Consider the following 23,799-nt stretch of genomic DNA (forward strand, 5'->3'; position numbering starts at 1 on the left):
CTATGGTGTCTGGGCACAGCTTGGTACTGCACCTTCATGGGCTGACATCCTCTTGGGCTTAGAGGTGACTTAGCTTCCATCTCTGCCTCTGAGCCCATTTGCAAAGGTGTTTGGGGTTTGTATGATGCCTCAGAGTATGTAATCTGGAAAGGATCTGTCTTTGCAGAATTCCCAGTTCATCAGCAACACTGGCTAAACGGTGAAGCTTTCTCTCCATGCTTTATCTCTCACAGACGTATCCAGAAGACAACCCTGGGATCTGAAAATTGACCAGGCTTTGCTACAAATTCATAATGAGTTGCTTGGTGAGAACTTAACCATCTCCTGGATCTCTGATTATTGCTACCAGGTAATTCATACTCATTGATGGGTAAAAGGTAAAGGTACCCCTGCCCATACGGGCCAGTCTTGACAGACTCTAGGGTTGTGCGCCCATCTCACTCAAGAGGCCGGGGGCCAGCGCTGTCCGGAGACACTTCCAGGTCACGTGGCCAGCGTGACATCGCTGCTCTGGCGAGCCAGAGCCGCACACGGAAACGCCGTTTACCTTCCCGCAAGTAAGCGGTCCCTATTTATCTACTTGCACCCGGGGGTGCTTTCGAACTGCTAGGTTGGCAGGCGCTGGGACCAAACAACGGGAGCGCACCCCACCACGGGGATTCGAACCGCTGACCTTTCGATCGGCAAGCCCTAGGCACTGAGGCTTTAACCCACAGCGCCACCCGCGTCCCTCAATTGATGGGTAGGTGGGAGTTATTGAATGATGCCCTAAAACTTTCACATTTAGAAAGCAATGATGCAGTATAGTTTAACACGTCATTATTTTCCAGAATCTGACATTTCTCCCCTGGGAAAGGAGGACGGGGATTTAGGACCATGAAAATTAAGAGGGGCCCTCCAGCACTCAGGGGTGTGGAAGAGCATCCCTGTCATGTACAATTTAACAAAATAACTTCACGGTAAAGGGAAGAAACACACAGAAGAAGCCAGATTTTGGCATTATTGCTTATAGCTGGCTCATTATAGCCATGCAGAAGCCTAGTCTCAGCTCAGTAGTTAAGACTATGCAAGTATGGGTATATGGGTACTTTCCAGAATTTTTCCTGATTTGCAGAATAAAAACTGGGGAAAGAGACATGGTTATAGGTTAGAATGGTATGGGAGGGTACTTACTCAGGAAATTGACACTGAGAACTGAAATGGTCTAATTTTCTATCCACTCCTGTGTCTGGGGCCTGCTAATGTGCTGGAGGTAGAGCGATGGGTAAAACCACGGGTTGTTGATTTAGAGGTTGTGACAAACCACAGTTAAGCTTTGTAAACCATTATCCATGTCTGAACTGAGCCTGCATGAATGCTGATATATTTTCAGTGGAGAAAATTAGTTCTAGACTCTAATCCCAAGATAATGTGCAAACAAACCAATGGTGCTAATGCACATTTCAGTTAGTATAACTCTTAACATAGGAAACAGATCACGTAGTATTTTTTATTTTAAGATACCATTGTACAATTTTGTCTGATAATCATTTCTTTTTTTCAGAACAAACCACTACTTTCCTTTAGACCAGTGGTTCTCAACCTGTGGGTCCCCAGCTGTTGTTGGACTTCAACTCCCATCATTCCTAGCCAGCATGACCAGTGGTCAGGGATGATGGGAGTTGTAGTCCAACAACATCTGAGGACCCACAGGTTGACAACCGCTGGATTAGACCCTTCTATTTGTGTTATACAGTGGTACCTCTAGTTGCGGACACGATCCGTTCCGGGGTGGCATTCGCACCCCGAAAAGTCTGCAACTAGAGTGGCACTTCTGCGCAAGTGCGGGGGGGCGGCGGCGATAGAGCGCTTCTGTGCATATGCGAAGCATGCAGAACGCTTTTGCACATGCACAAAGTGCGCAGAACGCTTCTGCGTGTGTGTGCAGGGCAAAGCCTGGAAGTATACACTTCTGGGTTTGCTGCGTTCACAAGCTGAAAAGACGCAACATGAACCTAACGCAACATGAGGTATGACTGTACTTCAAAGATGGTCTTTTTATGGTGTCTAGTTTTGGTCACTTCTATATCTTATTGTTCATTTCCCCTTATTTTCCAGTGCTTGCCTCAGGAACTGATTCCCATCAACAAAGCACCTGAAGAGCCTAGTATTAGCACTGCTGCTGTGGATTCTCAGCATGCAGTCACCCTGCTGGTCAGTAACACGAAAGACAACAAAGAAATTTGCAGGTCAGAACCTTATTTTAGTGTACTGTTCCTTGAAATAGTTCATAGTTGCCAGCATCTGCAATGTCCCCATGACTCTGCTGTGGTTATTTATTTAGTGAAATTACAGGCTTTAATGAAAGTCCAGTAATATACTGTAATGTAAGCATAGTTCCATCATTAACCATTATTGGAGAGTTTATGTAATTCTGCAGCAGCTGAAGCAGCCGAACTAGTATAAAGTAAGCAGCACATAAGCGGCACACAAAACACTAAAAAACCATTCTACCTTCTAAATCTTAGGCTTAGTAAATGAATAGATGCTTAAGTCAAGAAAGAACTTGGCATATGAAGTTGAATGTATGTAAATACACCAAAATCTTGAGGGAGAATTTCCTGAAGAAAGAAATTAAATATTATAGCTTAATCTAAGAAGAAATATAACATATGGACTTGAATGTTTATAAATACAGTGGTGCCCCGCAAGACGAATGCCTCGCAAGACGGAAAACCCGCAAGACGAAAGGGTTTTCCGTTTTCAGAGGCGCTTCGCAAGACGAATTTCCCTATGGGCTTGCTTCGCAAGATGAAAATGACGAAAATTTTTGAGTTTTTTTTCCGCTCCCCAACCCCTTTTTCTGAAGCGCTAAGCTGCTAATAGCCTTTTTGCAGCTAAACCGCTAATCCCTTAAGCCTTAAAAAGCCGTTAATAGCCCTTAAACTGCCAATAGCGCTAATCCGCTAATGGGCTTGCTTTGCAAGACGAAAAAACTGCAAGATGAAAAGACTCGCGGAATGGATTATTTTCGTCTTGCGAGGCACCACTGTATATCAAAACCATGAGCGAGAATTTACTGAAGAAGCCCAAGACTCCTCATGGGCGAAACAGGTGACAAATGCCAGCACCTTGTCTAACTCTTGTGCGTTAGTAACTTCACTGACACTCCGTTTGATCAAACTTATCCTTGTTGATATCTACAGGAGGCTGGCTAAAGGAACCTTTAAAGACTGAATCTTCCTTTTGGACACAAGTTGAATGAGTTTTCTGTTTGTGGCTTCTGTAGTAGATCTTGTACATAGCTCTCTCAATTTTTGGATTATTAACGTAAGATTTAGAACCTAGAATGTTTTTTAGTGTTTTGTGTGCTGCTTATGTGCCGCTTACTTTATACTAGTCTACTATGAGAATTGGCAGCATAGGTTCATTTCTTCAGTAGCAGCAGAACTAGCAAAGACAATCTGAATTCATAATGAGAGAAAAAGACGTAGGAAATCAGCCTAGTGCTGAAGAACTTAGATGGGAGCATAGATAGAAGAGACTGTAGAGCAGAAGAGTTGCATAATATCAGGAAAGTGAAGAGAGGTAAGCAGAAAACAGAACTAATCCCAAAAGTTTTAGCAGATCCTCTTAAGACTCTACCCTGCTGTCAGCTAAATGGACACAGGTTCTAAACCGTTTGTTTTGTGTGTTCTGCAGGCCATGGGGTGGTGAGCACAGCAGGCATATTTAAAGCATTGTTTCTACACAACTTGTGATCATTGGATCAGCTGGCATCAGGGTGTGGGGGTGTGCTTGCATCAAGTCATCACACAGCTACCTATAGCAGTGTGTTAGCACACCAGAAAACAGTGGGTCAGCTTTTAGGCCGTGCTAACATGTAATTATTTAAGTCTGGCTCTTCGAAGGTATCATCACACTGCATTGTGTCAGTGTGATTTCAGAGGTAGTTCTAATTTAAAAGTAACTTCCCGGATATTTTCCCTTTGCTGTTTGCAGGTTACATTATCATTTTGGAGAATTTGGAAACTATTCCCTAGTGGTTGGGAGTCTCCAGGGCAGCATACCGAAGATTTCATGCAATATAACTGTCAATCAAAGACCTTCCAACAGCTACCTCCGTAAGTTGCTTTATATGTTTATGGTTTTTTAATTTTTTATTTAATCCCAAATATCAAAACATACTAAAAGTAAAAATTGTATATTCTAATTTATACAGTGGAACCTCGTGTTACGGGCGGGATCCGTTCCGGAAGCCCGTCCATATCACGGAACTGATGCAAGCTGAAGCGCTGCGTCTGCGCATGCGCACAGTGCAATTTAGCCCTTCTGTGCATGCACAAAGCGCGATTTAGCAAGCGTGTGTGAGCGGCAAAACCCAGAAGTAACCCATTGCGGTAGTTCCGGGTTGTCGCGGGATGCAACACGAAAACACATAACCTAAAGCGGACGCAATATGAGGTATGACTATATGGATGGATGCCTCTGGGCAAATTAAGGTTAAGGAAAGGGCCGTAGCACTGAGGTGGAACATCTAGTTTTAATGCAGAAGATTCTAGGTTCAATCCCTGGCATCTCCAGGTAGGGCAACGAACGTCTGCTGTCTGAAACACTTGAGAACCCTTGCCAGTCAGTGTAGATCAGGGGTTCCAAAGGCCTGGAAACGATGCCTTATGAGGAACGGCTAAGGGAGCTGGGCATGTTTAGCCTGGAGAAGAGGAGGTTAAGGGGTGATATGATAGCCATGTTCAAATATATAAAAGGATGTCACATAGAGGAGGGAGAAAGGTTGTTTTCTGCTTCTCCAGAGAAGCGGACACGGAGCAATGGATCCAAACTACAAGAAAGAAGATTCCACCTAAACATTAGGAAGAACTTCCTGACAGTAAGAGCTGTTTGACAGTGGAATTTGCTGCCAAGGAGTGTGGTGGAGTCTCCTTCTTTGGAGGTCTTTAAGCAGAGGCTTGACAACCATATGTCAGGAGTGCTCTGATGGTGTTTCCTGCTTGGCAGGGGGTTGGCCCTTGTGGTCTCTTCCAACTCTATGATTCTATGATTCCGGAACCTTGGTCCACTGACAGTAACTTCATTCAGGTAGTCCGTGGCATGTCTGCAAAAACACAATTAAAAACCACACAGCATCTAGCACATCACATTAAAATTGCTACAAGAGGCGGAAAAATCATTAAGTGGGCAATCCAGGACCCTGCATTAAAAAACTAGGGCTCATCTACTATCAATGCCCCTGTTTGTATGCATATTTTTTTCAATTCAGTTAATTCATTACAGCCTGACTAACAAGCCCCTCTCCCCTGCAATCTCTAACCAGGATTGTTTTCCCGTTGTTGCTTTCCTGAGCAGATATTCCAGCCCCTGTTCATGTTCCTGTGAGCTGTTTATTGCAGGAAACATTCTGAAAGAGGTGTAGCTGTAATATTGGATCATCACAGAGAGCTAGACAGTTTGAAAAAGAATCTAGCTGGAGATGCTTCTATGCTTGAGCTTATCACACTTTTCCTCCTCTGTGTTTTTATTACGTTTTGTTTACTGTCTTGAGATGTTAGCAAATGTTCCAATAAAAACTGGGCTGGGGGTGTTTTTAGTTTCTGCAGATATGTGGAATTCTGGCCCAGGATTCTACTTTGCAATTTGGAGGAATTAAAACTTCCTGTTTTCCTTTGTATAGCAATTTTTTTTGCGTTCCTCATCTACATGGGGTTCTTCTCCATTCTGGCATTGGGACAGGTTTGTGTGAAGTAAGTAAAATGTCTTAATAAGATATTCCTGTTACTTCCTTTTAAATGTTTCTCCTGCTGGCTAATTGAGAACAGTCCATTTATGCAGTCTGGGAATGTGGCTTGTGGAGCAGTCCTCAGGTCTGTCTCAAAGAGCATTAGCTGAGAACCTGGCTCCTAAGTGCAAAATATATAATGAACAATCAAATCTCCCTGAAAAATAAAGAACAGAGTATCTCTGTTTATTCCAAGCCTTCTTTGAACAATGTCGTGCTGCCATTGATGACTGTCTATGTGCAGCTTTTCCACCATTCCTTTTATTACTTGCCTGGTGCCAGCACTTACTGCAAAACCTTTCTTGATGTGTCCAGGCCTCCCTCTGCATCACTTGCTGGGACATTGTTACGAAAGTGTCCTGGGTGCCAGGGATCTGGGTAACTGGGATCCAGGGATTCCACTATGGAGAGCAAGACCCTACACAATTAAAGGGTCCTCTCTGGTGTTACAGAGATGATGATGATGATAATAATCTCTGGGCAATTTCCAACAGAACACTAAAATACAATAACCTATTAAACATTAAAAGCTTCCCTAAACAGGGCTGCCTTCAGATGTCTTCTAAAATTTTGGTAGTTATTTTTCTCTTAGACATCTGGTGGGAGGGCGTTCCACAGGGCGGGTGCCACTACCGAGAAGGTCCTCTGCCTGGTTCCCTGTCTTCTGGCTTCTCGTCGCAAGGGAACCGCCAGAAGGCCCTCGGCGCTGGATCACATTGCTCCCTCCAAAGGGTATGCATCATTGATCCTCGTATCCTTTTGGACTGACATTCCAGAACAGGGATGGAGGGCACTGAAATCTAGTGGCTCCGTTTCTCTCTAGATGCAGGGATGTTGCCAGAAACTGCTTCTGGAAGACAACTGCTCTACCGCATAGCACTTGAGCTCTGGTATTCCACAGTGCCTTCTTTTTGGGGGGCTGGGGGAGTCTATGTGAAATGTACAAGTGGAGTTATTTAGAAATTTGGAGTGAGGGTGCCATCAGTAAGTTGGTGACACCCAGCTGGTGTCAACATTCTACTAGCTGAGGTGGTGCACCAGCTTTGACACCTTGCACAGAAATAACCTGATCACTGTTGCCGGTGCTCTGGTAACCTCCAGATTAGACTATCACAATATGTGGCACATGGGTGATGCCTTTGAAGGCTGCTTAGGAGGTTCAGTTTGTCTAGAACACAGTGGTTGACAATAGACTGGAACTAGTCAAACGGGAAGCTTTTAATGTTTGATGCATTACTGTATTTTAATATTTTGTTGGCTGGGGAAGCCCAGCCAGATGGGCGGGGTATAAATAAATAAATAAATAAATAAATAAATAAATATAATAATAATAATAATAATAACAACAACAACAAATGTCACAAGTGCTTAAATAACTTCATTGGCTGCTAGTCTACTTCAGAGCACAGTTCAAAGCTCTGATTTTAACCTTTAGACCCCTATACCGCTTAAGACCCAATGACTTCCTAACCCTACATGATCTTGCCCAAACACAGAGGTTATATGCATATATTTTTCTTTTGAAGGTGGGTTGCAGGGAAAAGAACATTTTTGGTGGAGTGGGAAGGGCCCATCTTTTCCCAGAGAGCACTGACTTTTCCCTTTTAGTGTCTGGTGAAAACCTTTTTATTAATGAGACGTTTACATTTTTTATTTCTTTACTTTTATTTTCCTCTTCAGCTTGCTAATACCACTGATACTTTGTTTTTTTTTTTTTTATAATATTTTTTATTGCGTTTCTTTCCAAATTTTGTGCATTGCAAACATACCTACAAATTTACAAGAAACCATTTTTTTTTTTTTTTTTTTTTTGTATAGCAAAACAATATAAATCAAACCAAAAAAAGAGTCCTAACTTGGACTTCCCCACCCCTTCCGATTCTGCATTCTTTGTATTAACAATGTCAGCAATTTGTTACCTTATATCATACCTTATTGTAACTTTCACATGTTATGTATCCAAATTCAATATATTATGTCACCATTTTTATACCTTTAAAAATAAACGTAACATGTTCAATTCATATTATCTCCTTTTCTCTTTTCTCACTTAATTTACTGTTCACTTAATCATAGTTGCTAAAGCATATCATTTCCAAATCATGCATAATCTTAAGATTCATACAGCTTATAATACTTTTGCAAATAATCTTTAAATTTTTTCCAGTCCGCCTCAATTGTTTCTACATCCACATCTCGGATTCTGCCGGTCAATTCAGCTATCTCCATGTAATCCATCAACTGCGTCTGCCATTCCTCCAGCGTGGGTAGATCTTGTGTCTTCCAGTTCTTAGCGATGAGTATTCTTGCTGCTGTACTAGCATACATAAACAAAATTCTGTCCTTCTTTAACACTCTCTGGTCCACCATGCCCAACAGGAAGGCCTCTGGTTTCTTGGGAAAGGTATACCTAAATACCTTTTTCAACTCATTATAAATCATTTCCCAAAAGGCCTTAACCCTTGGGCAAGTCCACCAGAGGTGAAAGAATGTCCCCTCTGCTTCTTTGCACTTCCAACATTTGTTGTCAGACAGGTGATGTATCTTAGCTAACTTGACTGGGGTCATGTACCACCGGTATATCATTTTCATGATGTTTTCCTTCAAGGCAGTACTTGCCGTGAATTTCATTCCGGTGTTCCATAACCTTTCCCAGTCTTCAAACATAATGTTGTGTCCAACATCCTGTGCCCATTTAATCATAGCAGATTTAACTATCTCATCCTGTGTATTCCACATAAGCAGCAAGTTATACATTCTAGATAACAGCTTTGTCTTTGGTTCTAACAATTCTGTCTCTAGTTTCGACTTTTCCACCTGGAATCCAACTTTTTTATCCATTTTGAAAACCTCTTGAATTTGAGCATAATGTAACCAATCTCGCACCTTGTTTTTTAATTTCTCCTGGCTCTGCAGCTTCCAATTGTCTCCAATTTTTTCAATTAGTTCCCAATATTTCGGCCAGTAGGCCTCCATATTGGGTCTTTTTCGGGCCTTGGCCTCCACTGGTGATAACCACCTCGGAGTTTTACTCTCTAGTAGGTCTTTATATTTCATCCAGACTGCAAAAATTGCTTTTCTGACAATGTGGCTTTTAAACAATTTATGTACTTTAACCTTGTCGTACCATAGGTATGCGTGCCAACCAAAAGCATTATTAAATCCTTCCAGATCTAGGACATCAGTGTTTTCCAACAAAAACCAATCTTTCAGCCAGCAGAAGGCTGCAGCCTCATAGTACAACCTCAAGTCCGGCAGGGCAAACCCCCCTCTTTCTTTTGAATCTGTTAGTATTTTAAACTTTATTCGGGGCTTTTTGCCCTGCCAGATAAATCTAGATATGTCCTTCTGCCATTTTCCAAAACAATCCACTCTGTCCACGATCTGCAAGGTTTGAAACAAAAATAACATTTTCGGCAACACATTCATTTTTATAGCTGCGATTCTTCCCAACAAGGAAAGTTTCAATCTTGACCAAATTTCTAAATCCTTTTTAACTTCCAACCAACATTTCTCATAATTATCCTTAAATAAATTCAAATTTTTGGAGGACAAATAGATCCCTAGGTATTTCACTTTTTTTACCACATTCAATTCTGTTTCTCTCTGAAACCCCTCTGTTTCTGTAATTGTCAAATTCTTGGTCAACACCTTAGTTTTTTGTTTATTTAACTTAAATCCCGCCACCCGACCAAATTCAGATATAAGTTCAAGAACTCTTTTTGTACTGGGTTCTGGCTCCTGCAGTGTCAAAACTAGGTCGTCTGCAAATGCTTTCAGTTTATATTGTTTCACTCCGACCTCTATCCCTTGTACCAACCGGTCCTCTCTGATCATGTTCAATAGCACCTCCAGGACTGAAATAAATAACAGAGGGGATAGGGGGCACCCTTGTCGTGTCCCTTTCTCAATTCTAAATTCCTCCGTCACCACATTGTTCACTATTAATTTAGCCTTTTGTTCTGAATAAATTGCTTGTAATCCATTCTCAAACCCCCGTCCCACTCCCATCCCTTCCAAGTTCTTCTTCATAAACATCCAAGATATGTTGTCAAATGCTTTCTCCGCATCAATAAAGATTAACACCGCCCTTGTGTTCCTATCAGTCTGCAAAAGTTCCAAAATGTCAATGATGTTTCTAGTATTTTCATATAAGTGTCTACCAGGGAGAAAGCCTGCTTGGTCCTTATGAATTACTTCATTTAATACTTTTTTAAGTCTATTTGCCAAAATGTCTGCAAATATTTTGTAATCCACATTTAGGAGTGAGATGGGACGGTAGTTCTTGAGCTGAGTCTTTTCAGATTCTGACTTGGGTATCAATGTGATGAAGGCTTCTTTCCACGTTTCTGGTGCCCTCTTCCCCTCCATGATCTGGTTGCATACCTCCAACAAGGGTTGTATCAAATAGTCCTTCAAAGTCTTGTAATATTTGGAGGTAAGCCCATCCGGGCCTGGAGATTTGCCTAGTTGCATATTCTGAATGGCACCTTCAATTTCCTGTGAAGTTATTGTAGAGTTCAAGATTAATTTTTTATCTTGAGTTATCTTTGATAATCCATTTGTCTTTAAAAATTGATCTATCTCTGATTCTTTCTGAGGCCCCTGTGCATACAGTTCTTTAAAGTATCTGTGGAAGCACTTCCTGATTTCTTCTGGTTTCTGAATCATCCTTCCTTCAATCTCTAGATTTGTAACCGTGTTTAACTTTTGTCTTTTTTTCAGCTGCCATGCTAGCAGCTTTCCACATTTATTCGCTGATTCAAAGGATCTTTGCTTCATCTGTTTTATTTTCCATTCAATCTCCTGATTAATCAATTTTGAATATTCTGCTTGATGGAATTTAATTTCTCTCAGCACCTCCTTTGACTTTGGTTTAGTTCTCAATTTTTTCTCTCCTTGGTGTATTTTCTCCAATATTTTATCTTTCTTTCCATTCCAGAATTTTTTCTTGATTGTATTCTGCTGTATCAGAAACCCTCTCATAACGGCTTTGCTTGCGTCCCAGATCGTTCTTTTTTCTACTGTAGTATTCAAATTTATCTCAAAGTAGTCCTTTAGTGTTTTTTGGGCCTTTTTCACAATCTCTTGATCTCTTAATAATGTGTCATTCATTCTCCATCTGAAGGAACCGGGTTGAGTTAGTCTAAATTCTATTTTCAAGGCGTTGTGGTCGGAGCATGTTTTTGGGCAGATTTCCACCTTTTTAGTCTTTGGTGCCATCCCCCTGGAGGTCCAAATTTGGTCGATCCTTGACCAGGACAGATGGGCCTCAGAGAAGAAAGTTCCTTCTTTACCTAGGGGGTTCTTTGTCCTCCATATGTCAATCAAATCCAGATTGTCAGTCAGTTCAAAAAAAGTTTTAGGCAGTCTGCCATCTGATGTTAAATTCTGATTGTAAGACTTATCCATGTGTGTAGACACCACTCCATTCATGTCTCCCATCATTATGATGTTAGCATAATCCAGATAGTCCAGCAGCGTCTCATGCAGCTTCTTGAAAAATTCTGATTTCCCATCGTTTGGAGCATAAATTCCTAATATCAATATTCTTTCTCCTTGAGCTTGAATTTCAATTGCCAAAATTCTACCTTGTTCATCCTTGAATAAAAATTTAGGTGTCAGACTCTCTTTAGCATAAATCACCACTCCTCTCTTCTTTACTTTGTCCGACGATATAAATTCTTGGCCTAATCTTTTATTAACTAAAACCTTTCTATGGAGCCTGGTCACATGAGTTTCTTGTAGGCAAATAATGTCCAATTGTTCTTTCTTCAATATGTGAAATAACCTCCTTCTTTTCTCCGGGGAATTTCCGCCATTAATATTCCAACTGAGTAGCCGCAGAGACATCCTGAACTATTCTGTCACACCTAGAGCGGTGTGTCTTCTTTCTCCTCTGGTTCCGAAGGTGCAGGCGTTGGTCCACCTGGGTTGGGTAAAGGCCAATTAGCTGCTGCTTCTTTTTGGAGATCTTCTCCGTGGTCGTGCAGGAACTTTTGTAGGTCCTCTGGTGATCTTATTTTAGCCTTCTTCTGTTTGTAAGTAAATGATAGTCCTTGTGGGAACTCCCACCTGTAAGGAATTGTGTTAAGTCTCAACAATTTAGCCAATTCTGAATAGGTGGCTCTCAAATCCAATAACTGTTTGGGAATGTCTCGGTAAATTTCCACCCTTTTCTCTTGTATCACAATTGAGTTTTTAAAGTGTAGGCCTAGTATTTTGTCTCTCTCTTCCCTTGATCTCAAAGCTATTAAGCAGTCTCTGGATCTATTTTTTCTTACCAATCTTCCCAACCGAAAAGCCGATACAATTTTAAAGTCACTTTCTTCTTTTAGATCCCAGAACTTTGTAAACTCTGTTGTCAAGAGTCCAATCAAATCTTCTTGCTCAATTTCTGGGACTGCCCTCAGCCTGAGGTTAGTCTCCCGATTTTTCAATTCCACCAATGAGAGATAGGTTTGTTGGTCACCTATCTGTTTGTAAAGAGGTTTGACTTCCGCTTTAACTTCCTCAACCTCTTTTTTAGCCGATATTGCAATTTGAGCGGCTTCCCCTGCCAGTTTACGATTCTCTTCTGATGCTCCTTGCAATTTTTCAATTGCTAGGTTATGTAGGGAAACCTGCTCTGTCAACTTCTGGATTGAGGATGTTGATTGATCAATTTTTATTGATTGATTATCAATTTTTTGATTTATCACTGCCAATTGTTCCAAAACTTGTTTCAGTACACCCTCAGCTCCTCCTGTTGCCATATCTCCCTCCTCTGATTTTTCAGGCTTTTCGGTTTCTACTTTTTGTGTCGCAAGCACAGCTGGAACTGATAATCTGCGTCCCTGAGTTAAAGTTGTTTGAACAAGCTGTGCCTGCTTTTTTGCTTTCTCTTTCTCCTTAGCTTCTTTAGCTTTGGCTGCTCTTGTCTTTCCTGCGCCACTCATCAGTCAATGTTCAAGGTCAAATGTTATAGTCCCATGGGAAAGACAAGCCCAAATTTAAACACAGTCCATTGAGAGAGGATAAACAAAAAACTTTTCCCAGGCCTCTATATTACCAATATCCTCTAGGGGGAGTGCCACCAAAATTTTAGTGAGAAGAAGGTAACTTTTCCGCCATCAAAGTCCCTTTGTTCCAACTTTGAAAGCACCTTTAAAGCACCTTTGAAAGCACCTTTAAAGGCGAATTAGTTCCAACGCACTAAGAAAAGAGTCCTGCAGAGCACTTTTAAACATGTAACAAAGTTCCAGCAAGGTGCCTGCAAATGTATCCACTTCAGCTAAATAAGCTCAAAGTTACACTTTCCAATTACAAAAAGTGTCTGGAAGTTTGCAACAGTTCCGCAGTTTATACAACTTTGACCGGCCACCCGGGAATATGGAGTTAGAGTCTTCCCTTGCCCCTTGGGGGACCACTTCAGGTCCAATTTATGCTGTATTTATTCTTAAAAGGAAAGTTTCCAATGTGCACGAAAGTCCCAATTTAAAGCTTGAAAGCTTCTCTACTCACAGCGCTTTCCGCTCTTTAGATCATCTGCTTTGATCTTGCAAGCAGTGCCGGAAGACGGACTTCCTCTTTCTCGTCTCCCGTTTTCAGCCAAATTTTCCGAATTAATTTGTAGGATCTTAGGTCCTTACTCACGGGTTTGATGTTTCAGCCCGATGTTTCTTGGAAGAAGGATCAGCGCTCATCCGTGACAGCCGCGCGGCTTCGCCTCCGCAGAAAGAGCGATGAACCCACAGCACCACTCCCCCTCCTTCACTCCGGAGCCCCTTACGGGGTTCCTTTCGTGATTTCGGGGTCGCTCCAGGTGCCCGCCGGGTCCCACGGCCACGGACTCACTCTGCCCGTGGTTTCTCTTGATGGGTTGTCGCTGCGCCGTCGCGAACAACCCTTTTCTGCGGTGCCCCTCTTCAGAGCTCGAAGAGGTCCGCCATCACGGTTTCGCGCCGCCCCCGGAAACCGTGGAAACTTTGAGGCTGTTTCTGCCTTGCATAATTTGTTTGGTTTTTACTGTTTTAGTCGTCCCTGTAAACGTCCTTCAGATTTTCATTGCAAAGTGAAGGACAGGTGATCAAATGCTTTAAGTGGCTAGCTAGCTAGTTCAATCACTGAAGGTGTTCCTAGTAAAGAATAAAAGGGGACCTTTCTTTACTGCTTAATTCACAGCATCGAACCAATCAGAAACTGGCTTTACAAGAAGATGAACCCTACAGAAACTGATCGACTAATTAATTCAGTAAGTTCTTGGAATAACACAAATTGCCCATTAAAAAAAAAAAACCACTGTCAAGAATTTGCTGTGAAGTTTGAGGGGTACACACATAGGTCATGAAAACTTAAACACACTGTATAACAATTCAGTTTTTTGCCTTGTAAATTGACTGAGTTAAGGCATGTTCACACATGTCTGTTGATTACTTGATGAGTGCAGCACCAAAGTTATTACTTCCATCCTAGAAACCACTATCACGGATCAGCCATCACCCAGTGTTACCTTAAATGCAGTCCTTTTTCAGGGTGGCAATGCAGTTAAGTCAGACATCAAATGATTGTACATGTGTATGAATCAGGTCTCTTGGCTGAAAAAGAGTACGGATTGCCTTTCTTTTTCTAAACATATTTTTTTATTAAAGATTTCTTGGTTTACAAAAGTATGTGCAATGTCTCTTTTTTCAAGTTACATTTTCTACAGATCAGTTTCATTTGTTGAGACATTAGTGTTACATTAAGAGTACTGATTGCTTTTAAGGGTTTTTTTGCTTGGTAAATGTATATATAGGATTGAAGCCTGAAACTATGCTGGCTACAAATTACTAATGTAACATTAATTTTGTTATAGCTTTGATAGGGGAGGGTATTTCACTGAAAGGCTGATTTTTTGGTGTAAGGAATGGTTTTTACCTTCCTTTAGTGTGTCTTTCTTTATACAGGAAGCAGGGTAACACCCAACATCTGATCAATAGCCAGCCCAATGGGAATAATCATAGGATTAGTAGATTAATTGGAGTGAGTGGCCCTGTTGTGTAGAGAAATACTTTTGTAGGTGTGGTTCCTGTCACCACGGCAGTAGCATGATGAGAAGCTGCGCTTTTGGAAAGGCACTGGACCCATGTCTCATATTTGGAATTCGGTAACGCTAAAGAGGAACTCTCACAAAAGACGATAAATAAATAGATAATAATAATAATAATAAATTTTATTTATACCCCGCCCTCCCCAGCCAAAGCTGGGCTCAGGGCGGCTAACAACAATCAAAATAATACAACATTCTAAAAACCTTTCATTATAAAAATTAGTTAAAATCAAGTTGATGGCAACCATTAAGCAAGATTCTGTGCAGATTGCCAGAGGAGGGGGTCAGGTTGCGCCCTGACCAAAGGCCTGGTGGAACAACTCTGTCTTACAGGCCCTGCGGAAAGATGTCAGGTCCCGCAGGGCCCTAGTCTCTTGTGACAGAGCGTTCCACCAGATCGGAGCCACAGCCGAGAAAGCCCTGGCTCTAGTTGAGGCCAGCCTAACCTCTCTGAGGCCTGGGACTCTGATGCCTATAAACCTGTTCTAAATGGCTTGGGCTTTATTCGAGACCATCCACCTCATTGCTATAATTTTTCCTTGTTTCCTTTCTGTTCAAGGAGCTTGGATCCCCAAGCAGAGCAGATTCTGCTGGTGGCGATTTGCCGGCTGGGGTATGGAGTTCAGCTTCCTCCCTGCAGAGGCTTCGGTCCCTGGACACGTTTAGAGGGTAACGTTCAGCTCTGAAGGATTTCATACCAGAAAGCTTCAAAGACTTTTCTGTAATGTGTTCGGGGAAATTAAAACCAGTTGCTTTCAGAGTTACCGTATTTTTCGCTCTATAGGACGCACTTTTTCTCCTCCAAAAATTAAGGGGAAATATGTGTGCATCCTATGGAGCGCATGCAGGCTCCTTGGCTTCAGCGATAGCAACGCGAAGCCTCCGAAGCGCAGAGGGAGCGCTCCCTCCGTACCCCGGAGGCTACGCGTTGCTTTTGCTGAAGCCTGGAGAGCGAGAGGGGTCAGTGCGCACCAACCCCTCTCACTCTCCAGGCTTCAGGGATAGCCGCCTGAAGCCTTTGGAGCACAGTGGGAACTTGCGCTGTGCTCCAAAGGCTTCGGGTTCCTTTTGCTGAAGCTGGGAGAGCAAGACTCTCCTGGCTTCAGCAGAGAGGGAGAGCTGCGCAGCGCCCCTTCAGCGAAGCGGGAGGAGAAATGGAAGGGGCTCTGTTTCTCCTGCTTCGCTGAAGGGGCGCTGAGCAGAGAGGGGGAGAATTATTACTTTTCTTGTTCTCCCCTCTAAAACAAGGTGCGTCCTATGGTCGGGTGCGTCCTATAGAGCGAAAAATACGGTAATGCTGTTTTCTGTGGCAGTAGGGCTCATAGAGATGAGAATCCGTTTGTGCTAGCTGCCATGAAAAATCCAGCAACCGTAAAAACAGAACACTGCCTGTTTCTTAAGGGATTCAACCCAGCCACAGATTACATGCCGCCCCTCCCCAGTTCCTCTCAGCTCCAGCACATGAAAGAAGGCATGATCTCTTGGTTCATTCTCTATCCCTTAACTGTGGGCAGTCCCCAAAACATAGCAAGCCCAGGGAAATGCTGGAATAAAATGGAAAACACAAACTCTGCATTATAACCTTTGCTTGGCAGATAGAGAAGAGCATTTGGTAGGAACTGTCACCTTCTGCCTTCCGTATGCAGATTTGTTCCATTCTCCCATTTGTAACAGAACTGGGACCAAAAAAGCGTAATAGATTTATTTAGAGTCTCAGAACTTAAAGTCAGTTATAATCACCTGCAAACCAACCACTGTGGAAGTAATGAAACAAGGTAGCCTCCTCTTAACAAAGTACATAGTTCAGTCGAAAGCATGAACCTCAGGGTTGTGGGTTTGAGCCCCACTCTGGGTGATAAATTTCTCCATTACAGGGGGTTGGACTAGATTTTTGCCTCCTCTCACAAGGAGATAAGGTTACATCAGAGAAGCCTCTGAACCATACTTTGTAGGATTAAATAAATACAGTGGGTTTTTTCTGGGGGGACGCATATCCCTAAACATTTTGTGAATCTTTGTACTTTTGTCCATTTACTGTATTTATTTTTCCCGATTTGAAGTATAAAACGGTGATTTTCTTGAGTCAAAATTAGAGTACCCCTAGACATTTTTTTTAGGAAAAAAGCACCGAATATATAATAATTTAGAAATTTTCTTCTCAGACAGCGATAGTTAACCATTTTCATGGTGAAATATATGAGGTAGATAATCTTCCTTTGCTTTCCCCTTTGTAGGTTGGCCCTTGTAATTATGGTCTTCGTCAATTACGGTGGAGGAAAGTACTGGTTCTTCAAGCATCAGAGCTGGAATGGTAAATGTTGTTCTTGACTTTCACTTCATTCATAGAAAATGGGTGTTACTGTTTAGTCGTGTCCGACTCTTCGTGACCCCATGGACCAAAGCACGCCAGGCACTCCTGTCTTCCACTGCCTCCCGCAGTTTAGTCAAACTCATGCTGGTAGCTTCGAGAACACCATCCAACCATCTCGTCCTCTGTCGTCTCCTTCTCCTTGTGCCCTCCATCTTTCCCAGCATCAGGGTCTTTTCCAGGGAGTCTTCTCTTCTCATGAGGTGGCCAAAGTATTGGAGCCTCAGCTTCAGGATCTGTCCTTCCAGTGAGCACTCAGGGCTGATTTCCATAAGAATGGATAGAAATGGGTAGAGAGAGCCAAACATGCCTGATCTGCTTTCTGGGACCAAATACCAAATGTCTGCAAGAGAAGCTGAGTGTGCAGGTAACAAAGCCCACTCTAGGCCACACTTGCCAAGGCCTAACTATAGATGGCATGTAAATGCACATAGCTGAACCCCAACAACCCCCCTTTTCAGGAAAAGCTTCTTCAGGAGGGGGCAATTTGTAGTGGAAAAACAGTGGGAGGGTGAGGGGATATTTAAGTCTTTACCTATTTATCACTTAAGGTAAAGGTAAAGGGACCCCTGACCATTAGGTCCAGTCGTGGCCGACTCTGGGGTTGCGGTGCTCATCTCGCTTTATTGGCCGAGGGAGCCGACGTACCGCTTCCGGGTCATGTGGCCAGCATGACTAAGCCGCTTCTGGCGAACCAGAGCAACACATGGAAACGCTGTTTACCTTCCCGCTGGAGTGGTACCTATTTATCTACTTGCACTTTGACGTGCTTTCGAACTGCTAGGTTGGCAGGAGCAGGGACCGAGCAACGGGAGCTCACCCCGTCGTGGGGATTAGAACCGCTGACCTTCTGACCGGCAAGTCCTAGGCTCTGTGGTTTAACCCACAGCGCCACCCGCGTTCCTATCACTTATTTGCTCTAAATTGCTCTTCTTGAAGTGTTTTTATCCTACGCTTGGAGGGAAAGCACACATTCATAGCCATGCGGGAAGAAAAGCAGTGGTGTGTGTGTGTGTGTGTGTGTGTGTGTGTGTGTGTGAATTGGAGCAGAGAATAAAAGGTTGGAACGAGTTAAGGCTCACCTGCCCATTTTACTTCTCCACTACAAAGTCCCTCTTCCTCTATTGGTTTTTCCTAAAAAGAAGAAAAGTGTTGTTGGTTACACGCATTTTGCTTGTAACAATTAGTTAAACTCTCAGTTGCACATATTTTAGCAAGGGAAGAAAGTTATTAATATGTTTTAGGTCTAAACCTACATTGGCTCCCAGTTCGTTTCCGAGCACAATTCAAAGTGTTGGTGCTGACCTTTAAAGCCCTAAACGGCCTCGGTCCAGTATACCTGAAGGAGCGTCTCCACCCCCATCGTTCTGCCCGGACACTGAAGTCCAGCTCCGAGGGCCTTCTGGCGGTTCCCTCATTGCGAGAAGCCAAGTTACAGGGAACCAGGCAGAGGGCCTTCTCGGTAGTGGCGCCCACCCTGTGGAACGCCATCCCAGCAGATGTCAAAGAGAACAACAACTACCGGACTTTTAGAAGACATCTGAAGGCAGCCCTGTTTAGGGAAGCTTTTAATGTTTGATGTATTACAGTATTTTAATATTTTGTTGGAAGCCGCCCAGAGTGGCTGGGGAAGCCCAGCCAGATGGGCAGGGTATAAATAATAAATTATTATTATTATTATTATTATTATTATTATTATTATTATTATTAACATTTGGTGGACCCAGGGACAAAGAATTAGGAACCGTTAAAATCAAGATGTGGAAAATATGGAAACGACAAGGAGAAGCAGGACTAAGATGGTGGAGATATGCTTCAGAGATTGTGAGGAGCTCCGAGAAATTAATAAATACAATTTGGACTATAATTTGATCTTTTTATTTTAGTTTTTTATTTTAATTGAAGTATTATGATTGGATATATTAATTGGATGTTTTTTTATTGGAAAATCAATAAAAATTGTTTAAATAAATAAATAAACATTTGGTTTCTACCTAGAGACTAACTACTAGTTGACCCTTTATTATGAAGTTTAATTGATTTCTCATTTTCTCTTTATAGGACTAACCGTAGCAGACCTTGTCTTTCCATGGTAATTCATCCTGATTGTTATTATGACTTTACAGAAGTCAGGGAAGTTTATTCAGCAGAGACCCATACTTGGTTTTCTTTTACTGCATGTCAGTTGGATCAAACTTGTTTTGTCCTGAATTCTCAACAGGTTCAATCGTCAGAATTGTTTTTTAGAATTACTGTAGTTTTTCCTCACTCTTGTAATTTTAAAGTAAAAAAGCACAAATAGCAGCATGAAATCTTAAATCTTCCTGAAACAGGGTGTCCAAAAATGAATAAGCTGATGTTTAAGTTTACAAATCAGTTTTGAAATCCTGAAAAGACAGACAGATTCCTGCCATACACCTATATACCGATTTTCACTTTACATGTTGTGCTTGTATATAAATTCAATATATATCCCTTGGAAACAGTTACCATGAAGAGACGGAGTTCTCATGTTTGAGGGCGTATGCTTGTTGCGATGCGGCTCTGTTTTGTTCATAAAATTTGGGGAGACTAATTTTGCCTTTTTACAGAAGGCCACTGTGCACAGCACCAATTGGCAGAACCGTGGCATTATTTATGAACACCGATCGCCTTTACCAGTTTCTCAACATTAATAAAAACTGATTTGGTTTGGGCTTTTTAAAAATCAAATTTAAAACCGGAGTACAGAAGACAGACAGCCTGCCTGAAAATTGGGAGCTGCCATATATGCGACAGAATTCAGTTTGCTGTTGAATATGTATGCCAATAGGCAACGCATGAATAGGTGAAAGTGGGCTCACCTTATATAAGAGAAAAAGATTCAAAGTCCTGTTTTAAAGACTGCCCACACCTTGAATATACCCCCCCCACCCCACAAAATAAGACACTGAACTTTCCAGTGACAGTCTTCCCCAACTGAGGGGCCTCAGATGTTGCTGGACTACAACTCCCATCACCACCACCATCCAGCGTGGCCTATGCTCAGGGGTGATGGGTGTAATAATAATAATAATAATAATAATAATAATTTTTATTTATACCCCGCCCTCCCCAGCCAAGGCCGGGCTCAGGGCAGCTAACAAGCAATAATAAAAATACTGGAATGAAGTTACATGGTTTTAGCAGAAGTGTTATTAAGAATTATATAAAAATTGATTGTTAATGGGCTAAAGTGGAAAATTTAAAGTTAAACTATGTCAAGATAAATTATAGAACAAAAAATGAGAAAGAGGGAAAGGATTTGCTGAACCAGCTAATTTGAACTAGAATACAAAAAAGGGAGGTGCGAGGAAGTCGAGGAAACAAGCATATGAAAGATAAAGGAATGAAATTTCGATGTGTTTTTAAATGTTTTAGTTTTTTCTTGTTGTTTTGCTGTATTGTTTTTTCTTTCTATTTTTGATGTATTGTTTGTTAAATTTTTCACTGTTTTTTCTTTTCACCCTTTTTCTTTTTGTAACTATTAAACATTTAATAAATATTATTTTAAAAAAAACAACAGAAAAACAAGCAATAATAAAAATAAGTTGAATGAATACAACTTAAAAACAAAATTAAAATACAAGATTAAAATATTGAAGCATTAAAATATTAAAATGTAGCCTCATCGCAGGAGGAGAAAGGAAAAGAAAAAAGAAAGAGGGGGAGGGAATCAAATTGTCTCCAAGCCAAAGGCCAGGCGGAACAACTCTGTCTTACAGGCCCTGTGGAAAGAAATCAGATCCCGCAGGGCCCTGGTCTCATGAGACAGAATGTTCCACCAGGCCGGAGCCAGCGTTGAAAAGGCCCTAGCTCTGGTTGAAGCCAATCTAACTTCCTTAGGGCCCGGGACCACTAGGGTGTTGCTATTTATGGACCTTGAGGCTCTCCGTGGGACATACCAGGAGAGGCGGTCCCGTAGGTACGAGGGTCTTAGGCTGTGAAGGGCTTTAAAGGTCAAAAGCAGCACCTTAAATCTGACCCTGTACTCCACCGGGAGCCAGTGCAGCTGGAAAAGCACTGGGTGAATATGCTCCCATGGCAGAGACCCCGTGAGGAGCCTCGCTGCAGCATTCTGCACCCGCTGGAGTTTCTGGGACAGCTTCAAGGGCAGCCCCGCGTAGAGCGAATGAGGGTGGATACCTTTTCAGTATTTGTGGATTCCTCTCCCACCGTCGCCTTCACCACATCTGTTAGTGAAGGGCTCCCCAAATCCCCTGCTCTTTGGACGACATGCTGGTTAGATCTGCCTTGAGCAGGCATGATTTTTTCCCCCCTCTTCCTCTTGCCTCTTTAGGTTTGTGTTCATCATGGGCACCTCCATTTCACTGTCGCTGAGTTCCATGTTGAGAAGGGGACGTTCCAAATGGCAGCTGCTGGGGAAAGTCTTGTGGAGAAGCATCCTCTTGTTTTTAATAGGAGTCATAGTTGTGAACCCAAATTACTGCGCTGGGCCATGTAAGTGTTGAGAGACTTGTTTATTTTCATGCCGACTGCAAAATGTGCCGCTTCACTTTTACAGAGCTTCCCCTTGTGTTGCTTGCTTCCCCCTTAATCTCTGTGGCAAATCCCATTAGAGTTGTGACGCTACTCCCCCCCCCCCCCATGTATTAGATGGGATAAAATGGTCCCAGAAGAATTGAAGCCTTTTCAAGACCCCACAGTGCAAAGGATAATTTTCTAGTCTGACTTCCTGGAAGGTCACGCAGAAGACCAGGGGCCCTCAGACCTAAAGGACTGCAGAAACAAGAGAGAGAGAGGCCCTTTGTCTAAGTTTTTATTTAGTGAATAGAATTTCAGACTTTATAATAGAAGAATACAGTACTGAAAAGCTCAGCTTAACATATAGCATAAGCAGTACAGAACTGGGTTGTCCAGAGGTTATCATAGGATTAGACTCAGTCCCAGTTACTTCTGCAGTAAATATTCTGGGCACAATTAAGGCGCCGATTAAAATAAGCAGCTGAAACATCTTAAGATGAAACTTCCATCTCCAACAGCATGTATTGTCTTCTCATCAGACCCAGATTTGCATCAGTTAGCTCTCTAATAATGCAGAACTTTTACATTGCTTTTTATGCCTTCTGCAGTGTCCTGGGACAACCTCCGAATTCCAGGTGTGCTTCAGAGACTAGGCTGCACATACCTTGTGGTTGCTGTGCTTGAGCTCCTCTTTGCCACACCTGTGCCTGAGAACAGTGCTCTGGTAAGTGAATGGCCGAACAGCTGGATCTGAACATAGGGAGTGAACAGAAGGCCTCTTTGGTCACCATTGCCTGCAGCAGCACAATCATAGTCTAACAGAGGAAAGCTGAAATGGCTCCAGAAGTAGAACCTTTTCTGTGCATACATTCTTCTTAATGAGTGCTGTTAAAAAAGTTACATGAGGCACGGGACAATAAATAGAAGATAAGGTTCATAGGAACATAAAATAAGAAGCAGCAAGATGATACTAAAACCTAAACTCAGTACCCAATGAAATATAATGCTACCTATGTAAAACTGAAGGGATGTGGGTGGCGCTGTGGGTTAAACCACAGAGCCTAGGGCTTGCCGATCAGAAGGTCGGCGGTTCGAATCCCCACGACAGGGTGAGCTCCCGTTGCTCGGCCCCTGCTCCTGCCAACCTAACAGTTCGAAAGCACCTCAAAGTGCAAGTAGATAAATAGGTATCGCTCCAGCGGGAAGGTAAACGGCATTTCCGTGCGCTGCTCTGGTTCGCCAGAAGCGGCTTAGTCATGCTGGCCACATGACCCGGAAGCTGTACACCAGCTCCCTCGGCCAGTAAAGCGAGATGAGCGCCGCAACCCTAGAGTCATGCGTGACTGGACCTAATGGTCAGGGGTCCCTTTACCTTTTTATGTAAAACAGCAGCCATAAGAGGATGTGGCATGTAGAAGGAAATGGTCTTTTAGCAATTGCAGAAATACGCTGCACCTTCATTCACTGCTCAGACACAATTTGTGGTCCTATAAAGGTGAAAGGGCATTTAATTTTGTAACTTGTTCATTATGATTTTTTTGCAACTTGTGCAGTGTCCCCTTTTTATTGTTGTATTTCTCTCCCACCCATAAATTAAAGCAAAAACACATAAAAGCAGTACTCTAATCGGTACTGCCAACCAAGAAAAAGAAAGCCTTTTGCTGACATTATGAGGTGGTAATCCACCTGTTTAAAGCCTAGATCCAATACCTAAAATAGAATAAAGAAAAATATCATATGATGAAATTGGAACCTGTAGAAAATGTTTGGGGGAGGGGTCACTTGACAAAGGCATAGGAAAAAACAAGCCAGGATGTTTTTAGATAGCCGAGCAGTTATGATTAGTGGTGGTGCTTGTTCTTGAAAGCATGTCATCTTTTGGGTTAAAAGGTATAGGTACCCCTGCCTGTACGGGCCAGTCTTGACAGACTCTAGGGTTGTGCGCCCATCTCACTCAAGAGGCCGGGGGCCAGCGCTGTCCGCAGACACTTCCGGGTCACGTGGCCAGCGTGACATCGCTGCTCTGACGAGCCAGAGCCGCACACGGAAACGCAGTTTACCTTCCCGCTAGTAAGCGGTCCCTAT

General features: G+C 42.5%; 1 protein-coding gene across 1 annotated transcript in view; it reads left to right on the forward strand.

Annotated features, from left to right (window-relative positions):
- The first annotated feature begins 171 nt into the window (after positions 1 to 171).
- Positions 172 to 23,799, forward strand: part of HGSNAT (heparan-alpha-glucosaminide N-acetyltransferase) — a 32,259-nt gene continuing 8,631 nt past the window's right edge. Inside the window, exons 1-10 of the mRNA XM_083407826.1 lie at positions 172 to 349; positions 2,098 to 2,228; positions 3,982 to 4,103; positions 5,669 to 5,738; positions 13,937 to 14,006; positions 15,403 to 15,512; positions 17,078 to 17,154; positions 19,273 to 19,303; positions 21,530 to 21,690; positions 22,323 to 22,438. Of these exons, the coding sequence (XP_083263952.1) occupies positions 5,695 to 5,738; positions 13,937 to 14,006; positions 15,403 to 15,512; positions 17,078 to 17,154; positions 19,273 to 19,303; positions 21,530 to 21,690; positions 22,323 to 22,438 (609 nt within the window). The 5' untranslated portion in view covers positions 172 to 349; positions 2,098 to 2,228; positions 3,982 to 4,103; positions 5,669 to 5,694. The remainder of the gene's footprint in view (positions 350 to 2,097; positions 2,229 to 3,981; positions 4,104 to 5,668; positions 5,739 to 13,936; positions 14,007 to 15,402; positions 15,513 to 17,077; positions 17,155 to 19,272; positions 19,304 to 21,529; positions 21,691 to 22,322; positions 22,439 to 23,799) is intronic.

This window comes from Podarcis tiliguerta (assembly GCF_965153285.1).
Source record: "Podarcis tiliguerta genome assembly, chromosome: 13".
Classification (NCBI taxonomy): Eukaryota; Metazoa; Chordata; class Lepidosauria; order Squamata; family Lacertidae; genus Podarcis; species Podarcis tiliguerta.